General features: G+C 42.2%; 2 protein-coding genes across 4 annotated transcripts in view; one reads left to right on the forward strand and one right to left on the reverse strand.

Annotated features, from left to right (window-relative positions):
• The window catches only part of SENP6 (SUMO specific peptidase 6), a 68,314-nt gene extending 63,387 nt beyond the window's left edge, over positions 1–4,927 (reverse strand). Inside the window, exon 1 of the mRNA XM_082218250.1 lies at positions 4,801–4,927. Coding sequence (XP_082074376.1) covers positions 4,801–4,819 — 19 coding nt within the window. The 5' untranslated portion in view covers positions 4,820–4,927. The remainder of the gene's footprint in view (positions 1–4,800) is intronic.
• Positions 4,928–5,951: 1,024 nt separating this feature from the next.
• Positions 5,952–24,567, forward strand: part of FILIP1 (filamin A interacting protein 1) — a 79,935-nt gene continuing 61,319 nt past the window's right edge. For 2 of the 3 annotated variants that reach the window (XM_082218241.1, XM_082218240.1), the window contains exon 1: positions 5,952–6,383. The gene's annotated coding sequence lies outside the window, so the exon portion shown is untranslated. Of the gene's footprint in view, positions 6,384–21,543; positions 21,620–24,567 lie in introns of those variants that run through there. The other variant, XM_082218242.1, reaches the window with a different exon arrangement.

Genomic DNA, 24,567 nt, shown 5'->3' on the forward strand with positions numbered 1-24,567 from the left:
GGCCTCCATCTAGTCTAGAGATAATTGAGTTTTTGTCCTGTTGATGATTGTAGTGAAACTGGAACTTGATTTTTTTGCCTGGACTGAGGCTCAATATGTATGCCTTACTCCGGCTTATTATACCGCTGCAGCTATGACCACCATGGCCACTGTTCTAGCTATTTCATATATATTAGATATCAAAAGTATGCTAGGAACTATACTAAAAACATACATTATTAATGCCTTGCTCCAGGGCACTTATAATTAATGCAGGGTTGGCCAGCATGATGCCCTTTAGATGCTATGAATAAAAATACCCATCATCCCTAAGCATTGGGCAGCCTAGCTACGGCTGATGGGAGGCAGTCTAGTTCTTGCATACCAGGTATACGCATACTCAGTGCTTTTTTTCTGGGGGGACGCAGGGGTACACATACCCCTAAACATTTTGTGAATCTAAGTTTGGCCTCATTGAGGGGCAGTATTTCAATATGAGTAGGAAAATAAGAGTACCCCTAAACATTTTTAAAGAAAAAAAAGCACTGCTCATTCTTACATTACTCCATGAACTTCATAAAGAACAGCCTGTTGTGCCTTGATTCTCTTCAATAAATCTATGTATGAGAGCTTTGTTGAGTTTTGTTAAATACTATCTAGACTGAGAGAGAAGTCTCAGGACGGAATACACCATGTTGCCTACACCCTATGAACAAGACGATTGTTTGGACAATTGCTTACCTCATAGTCATAAATTGGAGAAAAGATAGCACAGCAAATAAATTTAAGCAAATGTCTCACATAACACTGTTTTGGACTGTGTCATCATCATTGATTTGGCTAACCCCAATGTGCCATTTGGATGGGTAGGCATGGGAAGGATATCGTGTAGGCTTGTTGGTGTCAAATGCTCTAAATTTCTATACCGGACACCCATACCCCCCAAAACTGGTGCCTATAGCCCATTTTGCTCAGAGGGACGTGGCTTTTGCTTAGAGGGATGCTGACTGTTGCTCGGGAGTGTGATTTATCATCTGCACTTGGCAGAAGGTAGGGAAGGGGATATTGAGTTGGCACTTTACTGTGAACCAAGGCTTTTTTTCCAGCCGGAACTCACTGGAACTCAGTTCTGGCACCTCTCAGGTGTGTGCCATTGCCATTATAAGAGAACAAGGGAGGCATTCTTGGTGAGTTCCGGTACCTCTTTTTCTAGAAAAATTGCACTGAAGTGAACCTACCTAATCTGTGCTCAGACACAAACATGGGCGTAGCCAGGATTTTTGTTTGGGGGGGGGAAGCATTTTCTTAGGGGGGCAGAACCTCAGTTAGCTATGTATTTTTATTGAATTTTATTGATTTAGGGGGGCAGCTGTCCCTCCCTGCTCCCCCTTGGCTACGCCCATGGACACAAACCAAAATGCAACTATGGGTTTATCCACACTTACCTTTCCTCTGTGCTTTCCAGGTATGGTCTGCACGTTTAAAGCTCATTTTTTTGCCCCAAAGCTTTTCACCATGAAAACCTGAATTGGAGCAAACAGCAAATCCATGGATAACCCGAATTGCCATTTGTTGTACTTCAGCTTTAAAGAGCAGGTTTTCACGGGGAACACTCCAGGGTGAAAAACAGCGCTGGGACATTGAGCTTTAAAGCGTGGACCTGTGTTTGTTAAGCATGGGGCAAAAGGTAAATGTGGATAAGCGCAAACTTTCAAAATTTGCACTTCTCCAAATTTTTGCAATGCAGTTCTCCACCCAAAAGACGTAATAGGGGAAGTGCACAGAAAATGCCCTGCTCCAGGGCACTTACAATTATGGGCACTTATGGTGGAGAATTGCTTGCAGAATTATTAGGATGAATGCACATGAAAATGTAAGTTTTGTGCAGACCTTTAATAAAATCACAAACTAATGTGGAAATGGGTTGAACTGAAGTTGAACTAAAGTTCGAGGAAACAAGAAACCAAGAGAAATAAAAATTGTCAGATTTATCCATCCTTATTTGAGGGCTGTGTCGGCATTCTGCACAGCAGTATACATGGGGTTTCCTTGGGAAAAAAGCCCTGATGAATAAACATTCACAAATTCTTTACTGTAATATATAGATAGATAATTGGAGGATCTTTACAATTTTATAACATGCAGATAGACATATGTGTTGAGAAACCAGAGAAAGGAGTTGAGGGAAGTCGGAAGGTGGGGTGGGAGGTTGGGTTTTCTGTTTAGGGGGGAGGGGGGAAAATGGAGGGGAAAAACAATATGGATGATGTATTTTTGTTAAAACTACAGTAGTACCTCAGGTTACATACGCTTCAGGTTACAGACTCCGCTAAGCCAGAACTAGTGCTTCAGGTTAAGAACTTTGCTTCAGGATGAGAACAGAAATTGGGCTCCAGCGGCATGGTGGCAGCAGGAGGCCCCATTAGCTAAAGTGGTGCTTCAGGTTAAGAACAGTTTCAGTTTAAGAACGGACCTCTGGAACGAATTAAGTACTTAACCTGAGGTACCACTGTATTGTGTTGAAATTTCTAATAAAAAAAATTAAAAAGAAAAAAAGCCCTGAAACTTTTGTTTGCACAGAATTCAGCTATTGCTATTTCTTAAATATGTAAATAAATACCTGTGCAAAATAGATTTTGCTCCCAAGAGTAATCTAAAGGCCATTCTTCTCTGTTCCACGTTAGAACCTTGCACTGGCATCTGCTGACTGCACTGCCTTTGAACAATTCAGTTTTGTCAGTGGATACCAAGATATTCATGTCACAGCCAGGTCATAAGTAATTATAGATTAGGAATGAGGATAGTCAATGAATAACAGAAGCAAATGGAGAGACAGCGCACCAAATATGTTCCCTTTTGAGCAGTCCTGTTTGTCTACAGAGATTGAACTGTGTTTCATACAAAACTTTAAGAGCAGCCTAAATTTTCAGCCCTTGCCAAGTGCTGCAGTACCACAGCGTGAGGTAACCCGAGTGCGATCATAACAACATACCTTCTGAGGTAAAGGACATTGGCACCAAGCTATTTATTTCTCATCTCCCATTGAAATATTCATAGCTAAGCCTATGGCTGCCGTCCACAAAATATTTAATCTGAGTAGCCCATGCATTTGGAGGGGCACCTGTCCCAGAATGAGTCAGTTGTGGTTTGCAGTATTTTAGACAATCTCCCCGCTAGTAGTGATTTATTCAAGACTGGCCTTATCATTGGTCAAAGCAAGGAGTCTAATTATGAGGCAGCATGTTATAAGAGGCAGCTGTTTTGTTTCACTGGCAGATGGAAGGGACATTCTTTTCCCAGAAACAGCAGGATGTGAAAGGTAAATGGAATATCAGATCACATTAAGGATTTGAAGAAGGACCATCACCATGTATTTCAGAAAGCAACGTAAAGGATGTTTAGCCTAGAGAAGAGGAAATAAAGAGGGAGAACAACACAATAGAGGTCTTCCAATACAGGAGATTGGGAGTGAGGGGTTTGTGTTCTCTGTTGCTCCAGAGGTTGGAAGATACAGGAAAGATTTCAGCTCAGCGTTAGGGAAATGTTCTTAGAGTAAGGGCTGCTCAACAATGAAATAGACTTGGGTGGTGGTGGACTCTCCTTCCTGAAAGGCATTTAAGCTGAGTCTTGGCAGATATCTGTAGTGGTATCCTTCACTGCAGATCCTGCGCTGCACATCCTGGGCTGGAATACTAAACGATCTGCAACTATGTAATTCTTTCTTTTCCAATTAAAAAGTCTCTCTCTGTCAACAAGGTCCATCAAGGCAAAGGCAATTGCCAGGACTGAGCTGTAGGTAGGTTGGAAGCTATGAAGCAGAAGTTGCATCACAGAGTCACTTGCATCACTTCTTTCTACAAGAAAGAAGATTCCACCAAAACATTAGGAAGAACCTCCTGACAGTAAGAGCTGTTCAAAAGTGGAATTTGCTGCCAAGGAGTGTGGTGGAGTCTCCTTCTTTGGAGGTCTTTAAGCAGAGGCTTGACAACCATATGTCAGGAGTGCTCTGATGGTGTTTCCTGCTTGGCAGGGGGTTGGACTCGATGGCCCTTGTGGTCTATTCCAACTCTATGATTCTATGATTCTATGAGTCAGATGTAGGAAACCTTGGCTTAGGCATCGGGCGTGTATCCCTCTCAGCCCCCTGCTGGGGATCTGAGGCTAGACAGGGTCAGGAATTCGGGGACACTGCAAAATGTGTGTTCACACAGCTGGCTCCCTTTATCCACACAGCTGAGGAGAGTACTACGACCCAGCACTGTGCGCTTGTGGCCAGAGACTCCCCTCAAGACCCCTTTAACGGGTAACCCAGATATCGCCGCCGCAGAAGGGGCGAGTCACCGCATCACCCGCTCACTGAATATTAGACTAATGGATTCCACCCAAAGCCTAAAACCACCAAAGTTGTGACAATTGCTACAGGGAAGGCAAGACCTGTAGAGCAGGGGAAATTCCTTCCCGGCTCTGAAAAACAGCAGCCATTGTCCTACCGTAGCAACACCCATGAACCTAGAAAGGAAATGGTTAGCCTGAAAGAAAAGATACAAGTACAGGGGGAGGGGTGATGCCACGGCTGCAACAGATAGGGATACACCAGTTTAAAAATGGGTTCTGGTGGGAATCCAGACAAAAGACTCCACAGCAACCACCCGGGGTGGAAACCTCACCCACCATCTGACCTGGTAAGTGGATATTCCAGTGCATGGAAAGCTGACAAGTCTTAAAGTTTGGTAAGACCCTTTCTCCCTGAGATTTAATTTTTCCATGTGGAGAGGACCTGAGGCAGCAGGTAGGGAGATGCATTCATTCACAAGCCCCTACCTTGTCCCAAGTGGTACATAGCATTGTTCTAGTATTATTTCAGTTAGGGCAGCTGTTGAGAATCTGTAGCCCTTCAGATGATATTGGATTGCAACCCACATCAGCCCCATCTGGCATGGACAATGGGCCTGGGATGATGGGAGGTGTAATCTTAACAACATCTAGACGGCCACTATGACCTCACCTCTGGGCTAAGGCTTGTTCACCCAATCAAGATTCAGATGTTGTTACCTCAGGTTATCCTCCTTTGGATAGCATCTCCTTCTAGCTAAATGGATAAGTAATTCCCAGGACAGAACAAAAGACTGTGCTGATTTTCTTGGGTCATTCACTGTTTGTTGCAAATGTTCTGTGCAAATATGACCCCCAACCACCAGAGCTAAAAAAAACAACACACCCTGCAGTTTGTTTACGGGATCACTTTATTGCAGGCTGAAAGTAAGCCGAGTCAAGAACTGGTTCTGCCAAGGATGCTGTCTCTCCCTAAGCTCACCCTGACCTGCGCTTCACCCTTCGGATGTAAACAAACCAAGGATTGAAGTTGATTCACTGCGCTGTATCCCAGGATAGTTGATTCTGTAAACAGGATGCTAGAATGCCAAAGTGCCTAATGTGAGCCTTGTTAGCATTCCACACACCAAAATAGTTTAAATTGCTTCAAAATTGGCGACAGATTACTTAAAAGGTCCTTGTTTGTGATAGCTTTCTAATGAATACTGTTGGCTTTTCACATGACGATTTTCCTGTAAATGTTTTTTTTTATTAAAAAAACCAAAAAATCTCAAAATAATTTTTAAAATGACATTGACCTGCTGACCCTTCTTCACAATTCTTTTTTGAGGGATAAAAGGAATTGCAAACCCTGTTTGTGTTTGATCATGTTTATGGGATCATGTTTGAGGGATAAAAGGAATTGCACATCCTGTTTGTGTTTGATCATGTTTATGGGATCATGTTTACTCTTCATGCAAAAAGTGAGGTTCCTTCATATGTACGTACTGAGGTAGCTATAGAGTGCAGTTCTATATCCACTGATAACTCAGCAGCTGAGGAACTCGGCAAAGCCTGCTTCAAACTTCTCAGCTGTTGACAGGCTTGACTTGCTGAGAACACTGGTTAAATATAGCACAAACGGGCTCAGCTCAACAAAGTCATTGCTCTCTGAACAGTGTGAGAGGAGACCAGGAGAGGGGAAATGCAATCTCAGAACTTGACTGCCAAAGCTTAGCACCACAGAGCAACAGTTGTGGGTGGGGGCAAAACAACAGCAGAAGAGGCTTTCAGGCAAAAGCCTGGGGGGGGGAGAGAGAGAGAAACATAACTGAGAGGCTGTACCTCCTGTTTCTTCTGCGTGGTATTTCTCTTAACAGGAACTACGTTCCTCTTCTGCTCTCTTCCCTATTTCCTGCATTACTTCAGTCACTGATAGATCTAGAAAGCGAGGGGAAGCTTCTGTCTCTGTGTTCTTCTGGGCCTGATTAATACCTTCAGTCTTGGTCATGCAAGCTAGATCCCCGAAGCCTTCCAAGAGCACAGTGTCTTTGTAAAAGGAAGGCAACTCGGTCTTCTCTTCCACTTGGCAGGTAAGACTGAATTGACTTCTCCAGTGGAGTTTTTCATTGAGAATGATTGTTTTTGCTTCTTGTTTGTGAATGTTCCCTTGTTTCTTGTGTGTTTGCTTGCCTTCTGTGCTTAACATTCTGCTTAATGTGGAAAGTTGAGAAGAGAGACACTCTCTTTACACACAAAAAAAGAGAAGATAAAAAGACTGTCTTTTTTTGCTTTTATCAGTAAAGGAAAATTGTCACGTTCTTTTACGCTATCTGTCAAACTAGCAAGGCTAATAGTAACATTCTAAAACCATAATAGGACAGGAGATGGGATATGGAAGCATGGAATATAACAAAGGCATCGGCTATGTTTGTGTAAGCACATGCTGTCAGAAGGCACATTAAGATTGGGGTTTTATTTTAAGAAGACTGGCTGGGGCTAGTATCACAACAGCTATAAAACCAAGTAATGAAGACTGGCTGATCAGCAGGATGAAGTAAGCATGCTGTGATATTCTGAATTAATTGTGAGGCTCTTGTCTGATGCTTTCTAGCTCACCTATCTATTTTTCACAAGCCTGTAAGTGCTTTTGTACAACCTGGTACATTTTGTTCTGCCCTTTTGACAATAGTCCCAAGTCTTGCTGCTGCCATCAAGAATATCTATCTTATTAAATCACAGTCCGAATGTTTATTCTGTGTGAATAACTCCATGAGCATTCATAAACAGGATATTTTTGGACATAACAATGTCAGGACTTATTTAAGTATAAATATATCTTTACAGAGAACTGACCATTCAAAATGTTACCACGTTGCTAGAACACATATTCTATTTTTTACTATGACAAAAAATAATCCAGTTATAAAAACATTACTTCCAGAGTACATGGAACTTATTTCCATGCAACTGATAGTACTCTGTAAAAATATGTTTATCATATTTTATTTTGTGTCTTTGCATTGTATCTTATTTTTGTAAACTACACTGAAAACTTAGTTGAAGGGTATAAACCATGGAAATAAGTAATGGAGCAATTGTGTTTAAGAACCACAACTTGATAGGATTGTATACCCATATGACCACACCTATATAACTAGTAACTGCCTAAAACCAGCTAACAACAGAAAAATCAGGCAAACAAATAAATGCAAGAATAATTCATAACTTGCTAGAAAGTGTTATTTTTAAAGAAGCATGCAAGACATTTTGACATTTACCTGAAATACTTCCTCTTTCTTAAAAAAGATTTTTCTAGTAATAAAAGAATACAGTAACAGAATTTTCTGTTGTGTGCCCAATGCAGATCATTTGCTCAGTCCTAAGAATATGATAATTTGTTGCTTTATTTAACTATCTAAAGAAATAAAATGACAATCTGATATTTCAGTCATTAGCACATCTAGTCTGAATTACATCCCAGCAATTAAATGACATCTTAGTGCCATGATCCTAAATTCACTTACTGGGAAGTTTCCAGTAAGTGGACTTAGGATCATGACACTAAGTTATGATGCAAAAGTGGTTATTTTTGTTCATGGGTATAAACAAACTGCTAAGAAAACATTGAGAGAAATGAAACAGTAAGAATGAGACACAGTTCCAAAGAGTCACGAGAAAAGTACTGTGCATTATTTATTTTCCAAGAGATGTATCAATTGAATATTTAGAACCAAGATGATCTACAGTGCCTATTCATGGTCTTGGTTTCTCTTCTTGTCAGTATGTTTAGGAACGCCTGCAGCTGTCTGTCTCTTTCTTCTAGTGCATGCCTTAGGCCTGCCCTAATAGGAACTATGACATACCTACTCCCAACCCAATAAATAATCAACTTCCACCCTTCAGCGCCAGAAACAAAACTTTCATCCATCCATATGGAACAGGTCAGCCATGTTGCTCTGTATCTATTCCTTAAAGAATACTCACTAGCACCTGCAAAGGAAACTTTTTGTTTTCAATACTGCTCTTTTGTGTGAATGCATTTCTCTGCAAAAGAGCTGTTTTAATTGTAAAAATTGAAATACCATAAATGTGCCTTAGAAGCTGATTGTGGGAAAAGGCAGACTGCAGCCTTTCCTCATCTGCATGTTTCCATCGGGAGGCGCATAGAAAGAGGATGGTGTCAAGGAGGTTTAACAAACTGAAGGACACCCGTCCTCTTTCTATGCATCTCCTGTACTCCTGTGGAGCTTTTAAAAGGATTTCCTAATGAAAGGTCAACAACTTTGATTTCCTAAAAAAAGCTTAACTTTGGCTGCCCCCCCCCCAAATCCTGGCTACGCCCATGCTAGCAAATATCAACCATGAAGGCTGTCATGAGAGGAGTCCCTTAGTATAACTCATTGAATGTAAATCACTATAGTTAGCAGCATTCTTGTTATTATTTTTAGGTGTGCAATGGCTGCTCGCTAAACACATTAAATCAAACTGAACTGAGCTGAATTGACTAGCAGACCCACAGAGTTTCATGTAAGGAAAGCTGCAGGGTCTTATCCTGTGGGATAAAGAACTATAACTCAAAACAAGAGAAAGGTTTGCATAGTCCTGGAATAGTTTGGGTGCTAGAAACTAATTCGTTCCACCATTTACCTCTTTATGATAATAAAAAGAGGGAGAGAAGTTGGTGAAGCACCATAAACGAAGAGCTTTGTGGAGTTAACCTTCTCATTTTGTGGGAGGGATCATTTGTTTCTCCTTGTCACAGCAAATAGCTTAATGTGTGCTGGCATTTTTGATGGCTTCATCTTAATATTTTCCAAACAGGAGTCTGTCTGAATAAAATTCACCAGCTGATATGTGTAAGGAGCAAAACAGTGTAATGACCTAGTCACCTCTGTATGTTCCCTTCCCCTCCCTTCTAAAGTGGGCACACTGGCTAAAACTACCCTTCTAAACAGGTGCCCACAAAGGGACTCTGGGGGTTTCCTATCAAATCTGTGAAATATGGAACATGGACTTTGCAACAGCTGGGCCACAGGGATTGTTAATAGCTGGACTGTTTTTGATGTAGATTTTCATCCCAGGAAAATATTTTGACTTAAACACATGTTCTTTCCTCCCTCCTCCTTCTTCCAACACCCCCTGAACCAGTTTTTGGGGGCAAACAGTGGGAGGAGAGTGGAGAAACCCCACTGCCCTATGTGGAAATCCTTGTGTGGGCTCTGCTATTGGGACTCATTATTTGAATCTTGCTCACAGCCATCATGGCTAGTCACCATTGACAGTCTTACCCCTCATGAATTTGTCTAATCCTCTTTTAAAGACATCCCAACTAGGGGCCATTACTCATCTCATGGGATAAAATTCCGTTGTTAAGCTATGCACTATGTGATGAACTATTTCCTTTTGCCTGTCCTGAATCTTCTGATATTCTGCTTCGTTGAATGGCCCTGAGTTCTGCCTCAAAAACCTTTTCCCTATCCACTTTTTCTACATCATGCATGATTTTTAAAGTAAACTTATTCAAAAGGCCTGGATGAACTTGGTGCAAAAATGGACACAAGGATGGCAGCAGCCAAGCTTACCTCAGAAGGCTATTATTCCTTATCTGGGGTGCCACTACTAAAAAGGTTTTCTCCTTTAAGGGTTTGACTGCCTCTCTTCATCTGGTGGGGCACCCAGAACAGGATCCCCCAAGTTTTGGCTAGAAGGTGATATTTCAGGTAGCCTGGCCCTAAACTGCTTCTGGAGTTTGGGACCAAACAAACACGTAAAGGCAGGTGCTGCTTTGGCCTCCTGTGTCATCAGCTAACATATGGAAAGGCTGTTAACTCTGAGCTCCCACAGCTGCCCATGTAGCTGTTGTCCTGGCCTGATCAAGGCACATTCCATAGGTTCAGAGAGAAACTTGTCCCGACCACAGCCCCTTGGCAACTGTCCACACCTGCTCACAAATGCCTGCTTCACCATTTTAGGCACAAGAGCATACTGTGTTGGGGATGTAGATGCAATCTGCTAACTGTGTGGAATCCTCTGTCAAGGCTATCATCTAAACACATCACCCACTGCTTACCTCTGCTTATCACCCTTTCCAAAGAACAAATAAAGCAATCTTTGTCATCTACGAAGAAGCCTTTTGCTGGCCTCCTCTTCTGTGTTGTTCCCTATTTTCCCATTGTCCACTAAGCTTTCTGCTCCTTAACCCATCAACTTTGCGAGCCCTTCCTTTCTCCTTCAAAGCTCAGCATGCTTTTGTCTTGTATTCCACTTGCCATTTCCAGCTCCTCTCCCTTCCCATGGGAAAGGCAGCCTACATCTTTCTCTTTCATTTCCTTGCTGTGGCCTTATTTCCTCATGTCAACAGATGGTTTCTACTCCTGGAACAAGCATTTTCTTTTGCTACATAAAATATTAGTAATTTTCAGCTATGCTTTGATCTGAGTTTTTTTTTTAGCAGTTCTAAAAACAAAAACAAAAAAACCCCATAAATAGTGGTGTAGTGGTTAAGAGCAATAGACTCATAATCTGGGGAACCGGGTTCGCGTCTCCGCTCCTCCACATGCAGCTGCTGGGTGACCTTGGGCCAGTCACACTTCTCTGAAGTCTCTCAGCCCCACTCACCTCATAGAGTGTTTGTTGTGGGGGAGGAAGGGAAAGGAGAATGTTAGCCGCTTTGAGACTCCTTCGGGTAGTGATAAAGCAGGAAATCAAATCCAAACAATTCTTTTTCACCAAAACAAAGAGAGACTGTGAAGGCCTCCTTGTGGGCTCTGAACTGGCAGTGAAGGACCAGGGATGAGACCTTGGGGTCATAGTAGATAGCTTGATGAAGATGTCAACCCAGTGTGTGGCAATGGTGAAAAGGTAGGGTTGCCATATTTCAAAAAGTAAAATTCCTGACACCTGCGAAATTGTTAAGCTTTTTTGGGGGGAACAAACCCAAATTGGGGGAACCTAACCCCCAAAATAGTGATTTTAAGCTTTTTGAGCTGTTTCCACTGCCTTTTCCATCGTGTTTTCCCTGACATTTTGCCGATTTGGTAAAATCCCCCCAATGCCATTTTTACACCCAAAAACTAGGACATGTTGGGAATTTTCCTAACATATGGCAAGCCTATGAAGAAGCAAATTCCATGCTAAGAATCATTAGTAAAGAAATTGACTAGAAAACTGCTGATACAGTATACAAATCTATGGTACAACCACTTTTGGAATACTATGTCTAGTTCTGCTCACCTCACCTCGAAAAGGATACTGTGTAGTTGAAAAGGTTCAACCAAAATGTTCGAGCAGATGGAGCAACTCCCCAATGAAGAAAATCTTGCAATGTCTGGGACATTTTAGTTTTGAGAAATGCCAGGCGAAAGGTGACATGACAGACGTTTATAAAATTATGAATGGCAAGCAGAAAGTGTTCTTAAAACTAATACAAATCTAGCTAGTTATTGGCTTTCTGTAAGGCTGGTTCTCAGAAGGGATATTTGCAACTAGCAACTTTGGTTTCCAAATGGCACATTTGCAACTGTGCCCCCAATTCAGATAACGTTATTTATGCTTGAGTTCCACTGAAATGGATGGGACTGAATTTGTCACACTGATTCTAGCTGGATTAAAGTCAGCAATTCCAACTGATCAAAGTGGGGATTCTATCTAAACATGGGTAGGGTTGTAATTTTATCCAGATTGAGAGTTACATGTGAGATGAGGGATTGCCATGTGAAAAAGGTGGCATTGATAGTTGTGGAGGAGATAGAATTTTGGCAGGTGTAAGCTACAACCTGCTGAAATCTCATATTCTGCACAAGTATTGACGGCACAGGGCAATAGCCCTCTCCTTTTTTTAACCTACCCACCCTGTTCACCAATTTGGGATTTTACCTATTTCCTTTTAAGAACATAGGAACATTAGTCATTTCATTTTAGGGTTCCCGCTCTCTCATTCATTCTGTCTAATGTGTTACAAAATACTTATTCACTCAAATTTCCTAAAAATCATAGTCAGCCATTAGGATACGAAAGAAGTTTCTGTCTTCACTGCTTTTTCCTCAGCTTCTTCCATATTGCTTTTTCTTACAACATGTTCTAAAGTTACAGTGATTTCTTATTGTGCTGAAGGTCAGGTTGCGTATATACACTAGAGGAAGGCTGTGGAAGAGTTTTGTAGGAAATAACACAACAGAGATTAGATTGCCATCGGCTATTAAATACAAAAGGCTGAACTCACTGAAGTGCCCAGACCCTGATCCAGGATAAATTCCTATGACCCCCAAAAGTGCACTTAAAATGTGGATTTTTGGAATGCGAGCCAAATCTGTATGAGCAACATAGCAGTTGTGTGACTAGTTTACATCAAGCCTCCAGGAGGATAAGGAACCACACAGATTAGCGGCTGCAGCAAAAGGGATCACAGGGAACAAAGATGACTACGTACTTTATTTTTTGAAAAGGGTGATAAGGAGAAGCTTCCTGATTTCTCAGTGCATATTTACTGAATCACCGCAAAGTCTTCCAAGGGTTTGTCAGTTGCTGGGTTTGTGCAAGGAGAATGATGTAGACATCAGAGTCTCCAGGGTTTTCCCACTCTCAAGTTTTCCCCTAAATCTGAATTCTTTCTGAGATAGACATAAACTATTCCATTGCTACATTTCATGGATTTTTAGGTGTGACTCTATCAAGCTTTTATGGATCATGGTTTGAGAGTTTTGAATTGCTTTTGTTCCAAAGATACTGTAACCTGACCTCTTTGGATAAGGGAGCACAGAATCTGGTTAATTTAAGAAATAGCTAGAGGATGGCAGCAAACAGAAAACCTTGCATTTGCAAAAAAATAATAAAAAAAATTTGATGTTGAACAAACATATAAGGCTACAATCCTATACCCACATATCTGAGAGTAAGCACCATTAAACTTGCTGAGATTTACTTCTGAGTACCTGCATGACCTGGAAGCTGTCTGCGGACAAACGCTGGCTCCCTTGGTCTATAGAGCAAGATGAGCGCGCAACCTCAGAGTCGTCCGTGACTGGACCTAATGGCAGGGCCAGATTTAGATGAAGAGAGGCCCTAGGCTACTCCACTTGTGAGGCTCCTCCCCATCCCCCACCCTCACAACTAGCAGAAAATGGAAGAGTTTTATAAACAAAATTGAGTGAAGCCAAGGATAATGACGGGTATCTAAAATTCTACAATTCACAATTTCTCCTCTAAAGGACATTAGATATTATTGTTAAATACCATGGTGATTTTAAAGAATGCATAAGATTAACACTGAAAAACATCTGCAATAGCTGAACTTTGTAAACCTTTTGTGGCCTGGGCAGGCCTGGAACTAGTTCCCACGTCTTGTTCCTCTCTAAGGACTCAAGTTCAGCCTTTGTGGCATTTAACCATGGCCCGGCATCCTCTGAGGTTAAACAATGGACCTCTTGGAACCTTGAAGGTTCCCAAACCTTCACTGAGTTACTAACAACAGCTGGATCTACTGTGACTGTTTTAGCAAATTCTTCAGCATACATTTTGGGTGGTTTACCCTTGGTGGCCCTTTCAGATCTGCATACTATACCCAAGTCTTCCATGCTAGGCTTCTTCTATTTAGGGCAGGCTGCAGTATATATATTTTCTGCCTCTGATTAGTTATCATTTAACTCTTAGGGGGAATAATTAGCATCACACATCATGTGCATGGAAGTTGCCGAACCAATTAACTAACCTGAAGGATTACTGTTAATATCACCAGCTTTCCTATAACCTGATGTTGCTGGATAGTTTTGATGAACTGCAAAAGCATATTTAGTTTGCTTTCTGTTGCCACCCTAGAACTTTTCTTTATTAGTACCACTTTGTTTTGTTCAATTCCTTGCAAATGAAGGAAAACAACTTTTCTGCTTGTATATGTTGATAATATAATTTTGGTTACTGAGGACAAACAAGATTGTACAAAAACAAGATTAGGTGCAGGCCTGGCCAGGACATAGGCATCCTGACTGTGACAAAGGTGACCTGTGTGCTTGCTTGCTTGCTTGATTAACAGCTGTTGGGAACTTCAGGGTCCCTGCTTTCCTTTCTTATGGTCTTTTACTGGACCTGGAGACTCCAATAGAGAGCACTCCATGTCAAGAAGGAGGGCAAGTGGGCACTCTATCAAATGGCAGGGCAGGAGTTACATGGAGCAGGACCTTTTCACTGGCAGTTCCCATTGTATGCCTCACTCTTCCCAGACCTGCTCTCTTTTGGCCTGTATTTTGGAGCTTTATAATTTAAGAAGACTTTGGAAGAACTGGTTGACAAGTCTTATCAGTTGCTGACGTATGGGCAGATTTTATTTGCTGCTATTATGTGCTTCTGGTGCACCAGGGTTTACACCAGTGTAATAGAGTTGGCCAGGATGCCAGAAGGGATACAATTTACGAGCTTTCTCTATTATCTGCACAGCAGGGGGTGTTCAGTCAACAGGGCAAAGGCTGAGCTGAAGCATTCCCTGCTGGTTACCTGCATTCAGCAATAGGGGTCGCTGTTTGGTAGCACCCAATTGGTTAGCTGTCAGATTCTAGAGCTCCCTATTGGTGGTAATTCACAAAATACAGAGTCCATTCATAAAACACAGTGTTCATTCATAAAGCAGTAACATAAATCTCCATTGTTACATATTGGGTATATATTTCAGTGGTTGCACGTATAAGTTTATGGCCATGCTGTAGTGTAGTGCTTATGCGACTGTGAATAAAAGGTGGCTGGGCTCATTGTCTCGGGGTTTTTTTTTGGGGGGGAGAGGTGACAAAACTGATTTCCAATAAGTGCCCCCCTTAATTTCCATAACAATTCCTTGAGTCTGTACTCTGAATGGTGACACCAGGGACCTAGAAGATGCAGGGCTTGTCAGTCCAACTCCTGCACAGTCTCATCAGGGCTGACCTTAAGGCAATTGGAGCAACTGGGCCAAATTGGGCCCCGTGGGCCACTCCTAAGGGGTCCCCTGCACCAGGGCAATCTAGATGGATTTTATTTATATCTATAAGATTTTGCAGACTTTGGCTGTGAACTGGGGCCCTACAAAAAAACAACAACAAGTTGCACCCCACTGCTTCAAATTGGGTCCCACTGGCTAGTCCTGAGTCTAATACTTTCTGGGCCTGAGTTGCCCTGCCCTTGTGTGAAGTCTTGAGTTTACAATTTTGGGAGAGGGGAGACTGCGGCACTGGGGAGACTGCCTCTGGGGAGGCCCCCTAGATTTAGAGGCCCTAGGCTTCAGCCTACTTAGCCTATACATAAATCTGGCACTGCCTAACGTTCAGGGGTACCTTTACCTAGGCACGTATACCACATTACTGCTTTAGAATTCTTGCTGCCATTTAAGTTACACACACACACACACACACACACACACACACACACACACACACACACCACCCTTCTTCCGAGGATTACAGGGCAGTTTACAACATAAAAACACAAAAAATGCACAACTGTCCTGCACATGCCTACTCATGGCGACCACCATGTATGAGTGGCATGTGTCCAGGGTGCTGGCATAGTCCCTGATTGGTGGGCTTTGGTTAGTTGTTTCTGGGGATGTGGGAGGGGGAGGAGCATCTGTACCCTTTTTGTGCCATTTGGGGATGTTCGAAGATGTAAATCCTTCTCTCCTCCTGGGCTGAGCAGATACAACATACAGGAGCCTTTGTGTCAGTGTAGCAGTCACAAATCTTTCACTCCCAGTGTAACTGGAGAATAGGATTCCTTTGCCTTTCCTTTTTCAACTGTAGGAATTCACTAGTGGTACAAATCAGATTTTGCTATCTTTAAAATAGAAATATAAGCGAGGGCGGGGAATCGCAACGAGGAGATCATGTATAAAGTAGACATAACTAGTAAAAGTGTGGTAGACTTGTTGATGTCAGGAAATCATTGAAATCATGCTGTGTAGGATATTGAAGCAAACTCCGCACATCACTGTAGCATCCCAAACAAGAGGCTGTCATGGTCAATGATCAGTTCATGAGATCAAAACCCAGCCCTTTTCATGCAGTAAGTAGTGTATGGTGCTCATTACAGTTGGCCATGTGGCAAAGTGGTAATCTGATTTCTCCACGGTGGAGCCAGTTTGTTGGGATGTGAATAATCTTTCACCTCAACTTCAGCACAGGCTGAAAATCAATTCAGCCACATGACCAAGCAATTAGATGGTGGTGGTGTGGTGGAAGCACACAGAACTCTCCACGAGGCCAGGTTTTTTAGGCTGGAATCTGTCATAGAATAGTAGAATTGTAGAGTTGGGAGGTACCCCAGGAGTCATCTAGTCCAATCCCCTGCAATGCAGGAATCTCAGCTAAAGCAACCATGACAGATGGCCATCCAGCCTCTGCAAGGTCGCTTGTGGTTGCTTTTCAATGTGGGACAGAAAGTAGCATTGTGAAACAATGCAAGTTTTAATGATACAGACACAGGAAATGCAAAAACACCATTTAAATATAGCTTGTGAAGATGACCTGTATGTGCGAACAGTCCTGAGTATGATTTAAATGTCTCCAGGGTTGAGAGAAACCGCTTGTCTTTCCTATTCTGAAACTTTGTACTACAGAGACAGATAAAATTATATTCTAAAAGTACGGTCAGTTTTTGTTTTGTTTTTGTACAGAAAGATATGTGAATTCTTTCAGGCACATGGGAATTAAATGTTTCAGGGTTTATTAGCCTAATTCTTCTGTGGCACATGGGAAGAAAACGATCTTTTCTTCATAAGCAAAGGATCTGGCCTTGAAATAATGGTAAAAGTAGCAATGTTAGTTGCATTTGGTTAAATGGCTATCTACTGCTGTATTTTTGTGAACTCTTCTTATATGTGGGTGGCGTTCTCGCCTTGCTCTCACGGTAGTTGCCATTACAGTTTATCAGACATATTAAATTCCCCCCTTAAAACAACAACAGAAGAAACATGCAAAATAAACAAGTATGTGATTGAAAGCAGTAGCGAACTGACATCATCCTTTTAAACTGCTGCCAGCTTGCTTTGTTTATTGATGAGATCTTTGTGAAAATAAGGTCTTTTCTATGCCCAGAAGAGAAGCAATGGGGCTAAGTAGTCTTTACTTTTGTTTTTCCATTCCCATTTCCCTCTCTGCTTCTAATGCACTTAGGCTAAAAGTAACCTTGTAATGGGCTGAGTTCCGGTAACTGAGTAAGATACAGGCTGAGAGAAGGAAAGAAGCATTGTAGACTTCATGACGAACTATTTCAGCACAGCAACCTGAGTGTTTAAGGAAATGAAGCACTGCCCGTTTATTATATTTGCAGTTACTGTGACAACAAACATATACTCCCCCCTTGCCTCCCCCAAACCCTCATACATCATTCCTGACTCTGTTCAAAGCCTTTGAGTCCGGCAGACAGAATTTTCTCTTAAGCCCTTTTGCATACCTGACAATATAGCTCACATGGTGTTATTATTACCTCTGTTGCAAGGACTGAATTAGGTTGTTTATTCAAGTCGTTTTGGAAGGGTAGCAGTTGTGCTGTCTGTTGACACCTGAGTGCTAAGCCTAGCAACGCAGTGTTTAGGTAAGAGAACGGCCATTTCCAACTGCAGGTTCTACAGTCTTGTGGCTTTCAGGATTTTGAGAGCAGCTGCTTTCACCATTATTATTATTATTATTATTATTATTATTATTCTAAAAACACTGCTACTTTTACCATACTTTTTTAAAAAAAATCAAGTGTCTAGGCATCATGGATGTGGAGGGAATTTTGAAACAGTTGGCAGGAAGTATCTATTAAAAGAATTAAAAAGAAGAGATATTTGAGATTTCTCACCCACCACACCATCTCCTGATCATGGAAGAATCACAGAATCATAGACTTGGAAGGGACCACAGGGGTCATCTAGTCCAACACCTATAGTAAAATACCTGCAAACTACAGATTCTATAATCAGTGCAAATACAGTGGTTTAGGTTGTTCTAACGAAGCTTTCACCAGTAAGACTGGTGGGAAATGCCCGTTTATTTTATTGGAGCTCAAAGTAATGTATCTGAGTTTCCCTCTCCCCATTTTATCCTTACAACAACTCTGTGAGGTCAGTTTAGGCTGAGAGATTGTGACTGAGCCAAAGTCACCTCGTGATCTTCGTAGCCAAATGGGGATTTGACCTCGGGTCTTCAACACTATCCACTACACCACACTGCTTGGCAGTTATGATAACGTCTGCCTTGAGAATAGATCTGACTTGTGTCACTCTGTTCAACATTTCTTATCACCCAAGTGAAAGAAAGTAGAATGAACAGGCCTTAGTTCTTAATGGGACACACTAGAAGCAAACACTGCCTGAATTTCAAATCTGTTTTGGGTAGGCTTGCTCCACTCCCCTACTGGTGGTACGAAGCAGCTAATGTTTCTTCAACATTTATGCTGACAGCTACAGCTGACAGCTACATCTTGGTGAACCGCAGTATAAACCCTGCCTCCAAGCTGTTGCTTTGATTATAAGTGTTTGATTCCTCTCGTAACATATTCCTGCAAACGCCACATGAATCCCCTTCCTTCCCAAGATAATGGTGCGACAATTCCCTAGTGCTGATAGTCATGTCTTTGGAACTAATTGTGCTGATTTCAATTAAACTGCCTTTCATTTAAAGCAGATTAGGTGTGGACAGTGGATTCACTTAAAGGGTTTGTCGTATGGGAATCAAAAGAGAATGTTGCTGACTGAAAATGATATGAGATATAACCATTCCAAGAAAGGCCGTTTGGTGAAAGACGGCGAAAGAGCCTGTCTCTATGCAGTGCTGACATTTGCAGGGGGAAATATGTTGATCTGCGTCTGTTTGGAAAACAAAACTTCATCCTCCATCCATATAAATTTTACACTGTAAGGACTAAATGCCACATCTGTTACCGTATAGCAGATGAAACTGAATAATCTCAGTCTATATCCTGCCCTCTCCAACTAGATTTCATGTTGAAGGCTCAACTACAGGATATGCAGCACAATCCTATGAATGTTTACTTAGAAGTTATTCCCATTGAGATCAATCTAAAAAGGCCCTAGGGCTATTTGGACTCATAAATATGCCCAGGCAATTTTAACAGACTGTATTAATGGGAGAGATGGAGATCATCCCACTACACATTCCTTCCGTCACCAGTGTGCCAAGGACCAAGTGATAGGAAGATAAGCAACCATCAGATAGAGCCCCTGAAATTATTGAGACGGTGAAGATGATAAAACAGGAGAGTTCTTGTTGCTCACTAATCTGCATACATCTTCTTTCACTTTATTGGCTCTCCCCCACCTTCACCTTGCCATGAAAACAGAAACAATGAGAGAGAGAGAGAGAGAGAGACTGAGAGAGACTGAGAGAGACTGAGAGAGACTGAGAGAGACTGAGAGAGACTGAGAGAGACATGGAGAAAGTGCACAGGCAGGTACGCAACTGATCCTCCCTATCTAGTCAATTCACCCACCCATTCCTCCCTTGAAGCAAGGGAAATTCCTCCCTTGCTTCCAGGAGAAGCAAGAAATGGGCAAAGAGATTGCCAGCAGGCACCCAAGGGGAGTACTCTCCGGAAATAATATGGTAGCAATGAGTGGATGCAGAAGCATGAACTTCAGGATAGCTGTGGATGTGGTGACCCACATGTGTCATTTTGTCCTGGCTGCACCTGCAGTCCTGCCAGTGAAGTGAATTTTGTAGTGTTCTGGTCTGATGTCAAAACCCACAGGGAAACCAGTGAGATTGCTTGTCCGTGACAAAGATTGGAAACAGACTAAGGCCTTTTATGCCTCTGTCTCCAGACTCCACCACCTTGAGAGAGCTTTAGAGCCTCGATGGGTCAATCCTCTGGCCTGTAGATGGGTACTCCTCCTCCTCCTCCTTTCCATAGCCTCCCTCCTGGTGTGCTCCCCACACTGCTGGACTGGTGGTGTGCAGTGAGAGGCATCTAGTTTTTTGGGCTCAGGGGAAGGTGTCTGTGAGGGGTTAGGCTCTGGCCTGTAGGCCCTGGTGGTCTGGGAGTTCCTCTGGGAGTTCTGGTCCAACCACCTTGGGCACACTAGTCTCCCTATCTCCCGCAGTCTTATCTCTGAGTCCTGACCCAAATTCTGCTCCCTATCTGGTTCCCCTGCAGCCTACAGCATGGATAGGCAAACTAAAGCCTGGGGGCTGGATCTGGCCCAATCGCCTTCTAAATCTGGCCTGTGGACAGCCAGTGTGTTTTTACATGAGTAGAATGTGTGCTTTTATTTAAAATGCATCTCTGGGTTAGTTGTGGGGCATAGGAATTCGTTCATATTTCCCCCCCAAAATATAGTCCGGCCCTCCACAAGGTCTGAGGGACAGTGGACCGGCCCCCTGCTGAAAAAGTTTGCTGACCCCTGGCCTACATCTCTGTGTCCAGATCATTGCTGGTCACAGAGGTCATGACAGTCTGTCCCAGCAAGCACTTCTTTTCCTACTAAACTCCTGTAGCAGTTAAGAAATGTATCTAAAACTGGGGTCCCCACTGTGGGGCTCATTGACACCCAGGCATCTCAGGCACCCCTGACATAAAAATAATGTTGTTTTAAAGGATTGCCTAATTCCGCACACACCCTTTTGTCTGTCCTTTACTTTGTTTAGATGTGTGTAGATGTTTTGCCTGTTTTGAGGGAGTTCCAAGCATTGCTAGTCATTCTTCCATGAAATGGATATTTAGTGGTACCCATTACAGTTTCTCAGATTTTCAAATGTGCCCCCGGGCCAAAAACAGTTGGGGAACTCCTGATCTAGAAGGTAGTTTATGAAATCCAACTTTAGACAATGGGATATCGGAGCTGGGCTTAAGGCAACGCAAAGCTAGGCCTCTGGAAAATCCCACACCGTGTGTGGGTGAATTGTGTGAACTGCAAATTGGTAGAACAGATTTACACCCCCCCTATAGTTCCTTGAGTTAAAACAACATTTAATATATATGATTGTGAAAAAAACTTTTCTTGATCTTTCTGTGTGGCTGAAACAGGGCTAAAATTCCAGAAGATATAGAAGATAACAGTGGCTAAGTGTCAAATAAACACATATTTTAAAATGCTATCATAAAACATTACAGGAAGGAAAACAAACTGTAGCTGTTACATTGTTCTTATATGTTTCCAGCACGCTGCCAAAATGAATTCTTTTGGAGGTTAAGAAAGGGGCCAAATTCAAGCAATGTCTGGGTATGTTTTTGCTTAAAGTGGAAATCTATCTTTTGACAGGACGTGAGGTTCTCAACCTTTCTTTTTATAAATTAGCCATTGTAAGTGTCATGAAGAGAAGGTAATGGACAACTTCACAGCAGACAATAGCTTCAGAGTATAAAGGTAAATTAGAATAAGTAACACTAAAACTGAACTTTATGCATAATAGCTTGGAAAGCTACAGAGTCTTGTTTTATGCACAAAGAGCTTCAGGTCTTTACTGTAAAGTGTTGTGACATTCTAGCATGAGGCTGATTTGAATTCTCAGTGACATTGTTATTGCCCATTTGCTCATGCAGAATCAGCAGCCTTGATGTTTAAGTTAAAGAACTGACAAACACCTCTTATTCCCACCCTTCTTCTTGTAAACACTTAAAACTTCAAAAGTGACAAGTATTTACAAGAAGGACTTTTTGTGCGCTTGCAGGCATACGGATCAGGCCAGTTTAAATTCCTCAAACATCCCTTGCACCCACTCTGCAAACAGTCATCTGCATACTGCCCCCAAGAAATTTGCAGCAGAGAGAGGCCAATTCTTTAAAAAAAGAGGCTATATGCATGTAAATTTAAACATAAAACGTGTGCTAAATATGCTGCCTAATCGGTGCAAATAATGTATACACCCACAATGGAACCACTAAATAGTTAACACTGTAAGAAGTTGCTCACTGTCTTGGAATGTGAGGAATATTTGTGGCAGTTGATAAAGGAGAGGCCACAATCCATACAGGATACATGATGGGTTTCTCCACACCTCCCCTTAAGAACTGAGTCACCGCTGTGGCCGACATTCTGATTGATTGATTATTGATTAAGCATGGATTGATTAAGAGGAAGAACCATTCGCCCTGCTGCCTTTTCTTTCGTTACCTTGCTCAGCGTGCTTTAAGGAAACACTTGCAGAGTTGGTTCTGTGTGGTTCAATTTCCACTTTCTACAAGGCAATCAATGTACAATGCCTTGAATGGTGGGGGTGAAACATGCAAATATAGTAAACAAAGAAACAGCATAATTTGTAAAATACAGAATGTTGGGTAGTATTCAAGGTAAAAGTTAAGGGACCCCTGACCATTAGGTCCAGTCGTGACTGACTCTGGGGTTGCAGTGCTCATCTCGCTTTACTGGCCAAGGGAGCCGGCGTACAGCTTCCAGGTCATGTGGCCAGCATGACTAAGCCGCTTCTGGCGAACTAGAGCAGCGCACGGAAACACCATTTACCTTCCCACCAGAGTGGTACCTATTTATCTACTTGCAGTTTGACGTGCTTTTGAACTGCTAGGTGGGCAGGAGCAGGGACCAAACAGGAGCTCACCCCGTCGCAGGGATTCGAACCGCCAACCTTCTGATCAGCAAGTCCTAGGCTCTGTGGTTTAACCCACAGCACCACCTATGTCCCTTCGCTGAGAGTAGGCAACTTCAAATTAATGAACATGGCTAAGTTAGGACCATTCATTTCAACAGGTTTACTTTGAGTAAAACTTAGTTAAATTCCACCTGATGTGTTTAATTTACTCTAGTCATTACCTGGGTTATCTGGAAGAATGCAATGGATGGAGGTTACATGCCTTGTAATACAATATATTGATGTCTACTTCGTTCTGATTCACCTACTGCAGGTTCAATGCAGAAGTTCATTTTTTTTTTTTTTTAGTCATTGTTTAATAATTACATTAGTATGTTCAAGATACTTGGTGTATAGAATGAAGGAGACAGGCAAACATGTCTTGCTGTTGCTTTATAACCTTGAAAACAAAAGAAAAATTGAGTGTGGCCCAGATACAGCCTTTACCACATCTTGGCCCAATAAAATAGACGGTTTGTGACACAGGCTAAGCCTTTAATGGATCGTGGCTTTAATGACAGCATAATTTTATTCAAGCTCTCTCTTTGATCATGGAATTGAGAAAGTATTTATTTAGCATGCTATTTCATCTCACGTAATAAGACACAGGTTTACTTTTCTGGTACCCAGTCCAGGCCAGATGTAAAAATAAAGATCCATGGACTATAATATTCATAAGAAGTTCTAGGGGAATGTTGTAGACAGTTTAAAAAATGATAGATAGATGATGATAGATGATAGACAGATAGATGATAGATAGATAGATAGATAGATAGATCCATCATCTATCTGATGATAGATAGATAGATAGATACCGTATTTTTCAGTGTATAAGACAATGCTTTTTTATTTTTAAAAAATGTTAAAAATTGGGGGTCGTCTTATACACGGATAGTGCGGGGGGTGGGCAATCGGTAGCTGCTGCGAGCAGGAGTTTGTCAGCTGCGATTGGGCGGGTGAGTGGTGGCTGTGGCAAGGCCTGCTGGTGATTTGCTGCTGCTGGCGGCCAGCGGGCAGACAATTGGTGGCTTTGGTGAAGTGTGTGATTGGCAGTGGCGGTCTGGCAGGTGAGCGATTGTTTGCAACGCCCCCAAAATGCTTAACAACTTTGGGCAATCTCCCCCCATTACCTTAATTTGGGGTCCCATAAATTAGGGGTCGTCTTATACATAGGGGCGTGTTATACATGGAAAAATATGGTAGATAAAAAAGTGAAGTGTGTGCCATAAATGTGTGTGTGTGTGTGTGTGTGTGTGTGTGTGAGAGAGAGAGAGAGAGAGAGAGAGAGAGAGAGAGTGCAGAGCAGGCCTTCAGGCAGACCACTGAATAGTATTCTCTTTTGTAGGGTACCACTCCTTCTTTCTATCAGCAAAAGACAAACAAATAAAATACATGGAAAAAAACAAATAACAGCAACAATAATGTATTAACTAACTAACCATTGGTGGCCTTTTCATGACATCTGAAATCAGGTACCTGAGGTTGCCTCCCTCACTATACCTAATGGTAGGGTCAGCCCTTAGTTGTGTATAGTCCCAGATACAGAAATTGCATACGTATAATTTCTAATGAGTGAAGCGCCTTACAATGTTCATTTCGCTAAATATTTCAGAATCGTGAAACAGCTCTTCCTCTCTGTTTAACAGAAGTTGAGGCACAATGATATGACCCATTTCAACCCACCCTGGGACCTGCTGTTGAAGGGTGGGCATTGGGTAATAAATGTGAT

This window comes from Podarcis vaucheri (assembly GCF_965113315.1).
Source record: "Podarcis vaucheri genome assembly, chromosome: 3".
In the NCBI taxonomy this organism is placed as follows: Eukaryota; Metazoa; Chordata; class Lepidosauria; order Squamata; family Lacertidae; genus Podarcis; species Podarcis vaucheri.